General features: G+C 55.0%; 1 protein-coding gene across 1 annotated transcript; it reads right to left on the bottom strand.

Annotated features, from left to right (window-relative positions):
• Positions 1-1,553: 1,553 nt before the first annotated feature.
• MYCL (MYCL proto-oncogene, bHLH transcription factor) lies at positions 1,554-6,090 on the bottom strand. The gene is made up of 3 exons (XM_068966599.1): positions 6,010-6,090; positions 5,145-5,649; positions 1,554-2,152 (listed from the first exon to the last, which is right to left on the bottom strand). The coding sequence occupies exons 1-3, from the start codon at positions 6,088-6,090 to the stop codon at positions 1,554-1,556; spliced, it is 1,185 nt and encodes a 394-aa protein (XP_068822700.1).
• Positions 6,091-6,750: the final 660 nt, after the last annotated feature.

The following is a 6,750-nucleotide window of genomic DNA, read 5'->3' as shown; positions in this document are numbered from 1 at the left end:
CCCCCATCCAGTAGGCACCTGCTGCCCTGGGCGGAGTGCTGGAAGGGCCGATCTTTCTTCCAGGCTAGACTTAGGGGTTGCCCACGTGACACTTGTTGGGTTAGGTGACTTTCTCAGATCGGAGGCTGTGCCTGGAATCCACCTGGAGAGGCTGAGCCCAGTTGGGTAAAATCCATCATGGTCCACTGAGCCAGAGCTCCTGGAAGCTTCTTAAAAACCCACCAGGAAGCTAATCCACCTTCTGGAGCACTGGATGAGTCCCAGCGGCTCTCCCAGTAAGAACTGCAATAAGGCCCAGATTCTGGGAATGGGATTCTGACTCATGTCAGGCTGGCAGAGGGCCCAAGGGTGGCTACAGGGGCAGCAAGCTCCTTGGAGTTGCAAGAGAAGCACAGGTTTGTATGGTTCTAGCATCACTGACTCAATGGACATGAGTTTGAATAAACTAGAGAAGTTGGTGATGGACAGGGAGGCCTGGCGTGCTTCAGTCCATGGGGTCGCAAAGAGTCAGACACGGCTGAGCGACTGAACTGAACTGAGTAGAACTTCAAAGTTATCAGTCAGGGGTTGAGATGAGAGGGAGTGGGAAAGAGGAAGTAGTACAGCTCTTCCCCCTCAGGTGCCTGGCATCTGCTTTGAGAGGATTTCCAAGATGGAAAACACCTGGGCAAGGAACACTTTCGCAGCCAGGACTCCAAACCTTCCCCGGGTCACAGGCTGGGACGCTTTGCCCTGTGTCCTGGGGAAGTATTTCTGACCTGTAGGAAAAGGCCTTAGAGCCCATTGCATAACATAGGTGGAAGGAAACCAAAAAAGCTCCTGGTGGGGATGGGATGGTCTCTGCCCTCAGAGGAAAGGGCCCAGAGGGCCTTGAGACAAAGAATCTAAGAGGCCAAGCGCGTTATAAGTTCTCAAGATCGCAGCATGGAGAGTGGGAGGAGGGGTGTCAACTAACATGGGAATATATATATGCTAAAGGTTTCTGACTCCTCAGCTACTGTAAAGTGTCTGACAGTGAGGTAATGGTCCCTGTTGATCAAGTCTGCGAGCTCGTCTTCACTCAAGACAGCTCGTATGTCTCTTGGAAAAAGAAGCCTGGGGAGAGCATCCAAGCCCAGCTGTCCTAGCGTCACCCCAGAGACACCAGTGGGAGCATCCTTTCTCAGTCTAAGACTCATCCGCAGTGTGAGATTTCATGCAGGCTGGAGCCCCCTGACAACGTCCACCACCTGTTGCATAGCATCTGTCAGGCTTTTCTTCGGAGCTAGTGAGCTCAACAAACCCAGAGTCTCCTCAGTGCTGCCTGCCTGAGAAGCCAAAGGCGCCAGAGAAGCCACTGCACTCCCGCAAGTCAGGGCAGAGCGGGAGCCAGGTTGCAATGTTTCCAAGAATGCGAGCCCTTCTTGTGTGTGCACCGGCTGCAATGCATTCCGGGAATCTATTGTCCAGGCCGCCCCACCTGAACTGAAATGTGCAAATTTCTAAGGGGAAGAGGGAAGGTTAAAAAATAAACTTGGGTCTCTGTGAAGACAGAGCAGTCAGACTTTGGTCAGTTAATAGCCACTGAGGTACGCGATTCTCTTCTGCAGCTGTTGCTGCCGACACCGGAGCTGTCTTTTCTCCGTAGCCATCCTCTTCTCGGCTCCCACTAGGGCCTGCAAGTATTCCAAGGCCTTGCTCAGGATCACAACTTTGGGGGCCTTGGAGCAGGTGGCCAGGGTAGGGACCTGATCCCTCAGGGCCAAGAACCTGGAACGGAGGTCATTCCGCCTTTTGCGCTCCAGGAAGTTATGGTTCTTCCTCTTGGTCACGTCCTCAGTGTCAGAACTGACAGGTTTGGGGTTGCAGGACTGGGAAGGCTCGCTTTCTACAGGTGGGAGACTCACAATTTCTTCATCTGCCTCATCTTCCTTTTCTTCTGGTGCATCTGTCTTCAGACCATCTTCACAGGGCCCTGGCTCTGGAGCCTCTCCTTGGGAGCAGCTTTCTGGAGGAAAACGGGCAGCATAGTTGTGCTGTTGTTGATGGATGGAGATGTGGAAGTGTTTCATGCAGGGGTCCAAAGGGTCTGCTCGCACCGTGATGGTGACCGGCTTCCGGACACCCAGGGACTGCCTCTTCTCCACTGTCACAACGTCAATTTCTTCACCCTCTGTCCGAGAAGAGAGATCAACAGAAGAAACACACCCCATGAGAAACACATACACAGACCCTATGCTGGAATTTGGGAAAGGAGGTGACATCTTCCCAATTTAGATATAAACAAATTCACGTGGGGAGAAAGACAACTGATTCAATTGTATCAAGGCTAAGGGTGGTGTGAAGGAAAGGAAGGGAAATAAGCAAGAAGGAAAATATTCTCCAATTTCTCTTTGCACAGCAAGGCTTAGATAAGAACAAAAGGCAGACCCAAGCCAACAGCCCCCAGTCTGCACAGGCTCTCCCCTCCCCCACTGACGGGATGGAGAGAAAGAGCTATCGGCCTGGGACAAAGTTTTAACTATAAAGATCTTCCCCAGTCGGGCTCTTTCATACCCCATCAGAATTGTAAATGAGGGGTCTGTGGGCAGAGCTGCCCTTTGTTCCAGCCCAGCACAGCCTGCACTTGGGAATTGTTACTTTTCACAAGTTATAAATCCTATTATTCCCCCACCTCTCTATTCTGCCATCCCTTTCAGCAGAAGAGTCAGAGAAGGGAGGGCTACAACCCATCCCTCCTCACCCACAGAGGGGAGGGAAAGGGTTTCCCTTAGGAGCATTTTGCTCTTGGGTTCAGTGGGTTTCTAAAGTCATCCATCATTTATAGGTCGCCTGCCCCACCCACTTCCCTGGACCAGAAGAAGATTGGATTTGTAATCACAGGTCAGCAGAAGCCGCAGGAACTTCACAGAGGTACAAAAGACCATTTCCAAGCTATTTGTGCTAGGGGGTCAGGAGTTGGGGGGCAGGAATTGAGCGGCAAGGGAATGTCTTGATACAGGGGCCAAAACACTAGCAACACCTGGACATGCCTCTATCATTCCCTTACTCCAAGATCTCTTAGCTAACCCCAACCAGGAGAGGGACAATTAGGGGAGAACGTTACTGCTCTGCACTGTTTTGCAGCCCCTACAGAGAAGGCCACCTTTATGCATTTCAGCCTGACAACAGAAGAGCTCAGTTCTCAGCCTCTTTCGCAAATCACGAAGCTTGAGCCCCTTTGTCAGGAAGGCTTCCATTGTGTGGACAATCGCATTATTTCTCCATTAATAAAACCTGACCATTCAGCCCTCCTGGCCCCGAGACCTGTGATTGGCTGGCTGAGCGGAGTTTGGAATGCGGTCTTACTCAGCCCCGAGCCCCTATTGGCTGAGCTTTGCCGTCAGTCACTCTCCCCACCCCCCTCATTGTTTGCAATCTGTTGCATTTTGTTCTGGGCCATGTGGCCTGTGAGTGAACCAGGAGCTTGCAAACAGGTTCAGGGTAAAGGGCAGGTTAGAAAATGATACAGGACACTTCCCCACTCCCAAACCTTTAATACTTCAGGGTTAAGCCCCATAGCTGGGGAAGGTTCTGCCTAAGAAAAAAATAATGTGAGACACCATTCTCCTTTTCAGAGAGCATGTCTAACTCTACCCAGACAAGGACATGTCCTCAGTTGGATGATCAGGTCAAACTCGCTAACATGCAAAGGGAGAAACTGAGAGCCAGGTCAGCCAAGTCCACACAGCACCTTTATAACATTCTGGATCTAAAACTAAGATCTCCAGATTCCCGAAACAATGCACTTTCCACTCTACCATATCAGCTTTTGTAGAGATACATCTTTATTGGTTTCTTGATCTCAAAGTTCCCATTCCAGCCATTAAACAAACAGAAGGTCTTGGTGTAAAAAGTAGGCAGGTTAAAAATGACCTTAACATAGTGAACCAGAAAAAAAAATTTTTTTGACTTTTCATTGTGTTTCCTTCCTTATGTTCACCCTTAAGTGTATGAGAACCTCCATACCCATTCGCCAGTTCCCTCTAAACGGTCATGTAAATTATTCTTTTTTTTTTTTAAATTGTTCTTAAAAGCTACTTGAGTTTTCAGTCCTGATTTATCTGACACAAGCCTCAGTGTGCAAACTATAAAACACCCTCCCCAGTATTTCTCATGGGCACCTCGAAGAAGAGGTTAGGCTAAGAACGACATAGTCTGGTGGCACAGATGCAGCAGGCTGTGCTCAGTGAGATGTACACTTGCATTCAAGGATGGGGAAGGGGAGCCTGGAGCTCCATATCTGTGACCCCCAGCACTAACCCCAGAGCTTAGCACAAAGTAGAGGCCAGTGAACATTTGTTGAATACAAATGAAGCAGCTGAAAGCCCTCAGATGAACTGTTCTTAGAGGAACACCTCACCACAGGCCAGAGCAAAATGGCAAGATGTACCACTTCTCAGATAAGATAACCAGTAAGTTCCTCTAAACATCAGAGAAGTGCCTGGTTGGGATGGAGGATTGAGCAAAAGAAGCTGGCTGGATGGCAGGAAGCTGGCGTTCACTTCTGGCGATTTCCTATTTCTAAGCCTCGGTTTTTCCATCTGTTAATGGGGAGCAGTCATTCCTCCATTACTGTCTCATGGGTGATGTGAGGATGAATACGTGGTAAGAGGTGGGGATGGAGGAGGAGCCATTATTGTCATTTTAAAATAAAGCAGGTAGGAGACCAGGTTTTTTAAAGGATGAAGGCTTTGGCTTTGCACAAAAGGCTTCTCAGCTTCTCTCCCCAGGGGAGTGAGTTTCCCAGAGAAAGAGACAGCAACACAAAAATTCAAGTCTGGAGTGACCCTTAAGGGACCCTTTCCAGCCTTCGGAGGGCAGAAATCCCCTGTGGTCCAATCCCCGTATTGTTCTCCCTAAGTGCCAAGCCTCACCCTGTCTCCCTTGTCCCCTGGGGCTCCAATCATCATCAAAGGGACGCTGGCTCCCACGCCACTTCTTCAAACTGTTTACTAACACTCCCACGTGCCAGACAGACACCGCTGGGGGCTACACCGGCAGCTTCAGCCAGAGGAAGAGGGAGGTGGCGGAAGGGCTTGCGCAGACCCAGTGCCTGACCTCAGCGGCAGAGGTTTGGCCACCCATGGGGTGCCCCCTCTTGGATGACCCGGGGCGGTCCTTACCCGAGTCGCTTGGGCTCTCGGACCCCGAGCAGGCCTGGGTCTTGGGCTCGCCCAGCGGACAGGGGGCAGCGGGCGCCGGGTTGCCGGCTTCGAGGCTGGGAGCGCAGTCCGGGGCGGCGGGCGCCTTGGGCGGGTTCCCCCGGGGCGCGCCAGCGACAAGCCGGTCGCTCACCGCTCTCTCCAGCCGTTCCCGGGCCGAAAAGCCGCTCCACATACAGTCTCGGCGGATGATGGAAGCGTAGTTCCTGCCCCAAGCTTTCGAGTGACCCCGGGATTCTGCATCGTCCCCGGCGCCCCCTCCGGGCCACGGCTCCGGAGGACCAATTCCGGGGCCCGCGTCTCCGTCGCCGGGACCGGAGCTCCAGGGCGGCGACGTGGGGGGCGACGGCACCAGCTCGAATTTCTTCCAGATGTCCTCGCTGGGCGCCGTGGAGCGGTAGAAATCCTCTCCGCAGTCATAGTCGTAGAAATAGTGCTGGTACGAGTCGAAGTCCATGTCCGCTCCCTGCGGGAGGGAAGGGGGATGTGCTGACCCAGGTGCGGGCCCAGGGAGGGAAGCGTCCCCCGGCCCCCCAGTACAGCTGGCTGCCAGGCTCTCGTACGTCTCCAACCTCACGGCTTGGAGCCCGCGCCCTTCCCTAGCGTCCCGGGCAGCCCGGACCCAGGTCAGCGTGCCTGGGGAAGCCGCTCACAGCGCGCGGACTAGGCTGCAGGGAGCGAGTTCAAAGCAAACTTTGCCAGCGCCGCCCGGAGCGCAGCTCCGAGGGCCCGGCCGGGTCGGGCGGGGGCCGCGCTGTGCTCAGAAGGCAGCCTGCAGCCCGTCCCCCGGAACCCGCGCCCGTTCCCAGGCTGCCCGCAGCCTCACCTCGCTCCCGCCACCGGCCACCTGGAGCGGACCGGCTCCCCGCCCGCTCGGGGCAGCGAAGCAGCCCGCACACTTGCACATGCGCGCCACCGAGTGCGAGGCCCGCACACAAGCGCTAGCCTCCCAGCGCGCGCTCCCGCCCTCGCTCGCGCACGGCGGCCCGGACGCTCCCGGGAGCGGCGCGGGAGCGCGAGGTGCAGGCGCATTGTTTCCAGGCTGCCTTATATCTCGTCGCGCGCCCGCGGCTCAGGGACAGGGGGCGGGCCCTACGGGACCAGCCCCGCCCACGCCCCGCCTCCTCGGTCGACAGGTGGGGGCTGTGGAGTCCCAGGCCCACCAAATGAACTGCACAGTGCGGAGCGCGGAGCTGGCGGCGGGCTGATGCGGCCCGGCGGTCGATCGGTGGGGTCGTAACTCTTTAGAGAGGTTCGGGAGGTCCTCTGGAGGCTGAGCGAGAACGGAGCTCCTTGCATACTCTGGGTTCAGGAAAACTACTCCCTGCTCCGCGAGCCTACTTCCCCGAGCTCGCCCCGTTTAGTTTTGGTACGTCTGGCCCGCGAGAGGTGAGGTAAGTAGGGGGCAGCCGCACCTCGACCGCGCCACCTGGTGGTCCTCAGCCTTAAAACCCCAGCCCGGTCCCCGGCACTGCCTTCCTCACCCTTTGGCCCCGCTTCATCAGCTTGGTGTTCCCAAACCTGGACGGACCTCAGCGAAGCAAGGTGGTGAAGATTCCGGAGCCTG

The sequence above is a fragment of the Capricornis sumatraensis genome, chromosome 2 (genome assembly GCF_032405125.1).
Source record: "Capricornis sumatraensis isolate serow.1 chromosome 2, serow.2, whole genome shotgun sequence".
Lineage (NCBI taxonomy): Eukaryota > Metazoa > Chordata > Mammalia > Artiodactyla > Bovidae > Capricornis > Capricornis sumatraensis.
This window is presented reverse-complemented; position numbering and strand designations above follow the sequence as displayed.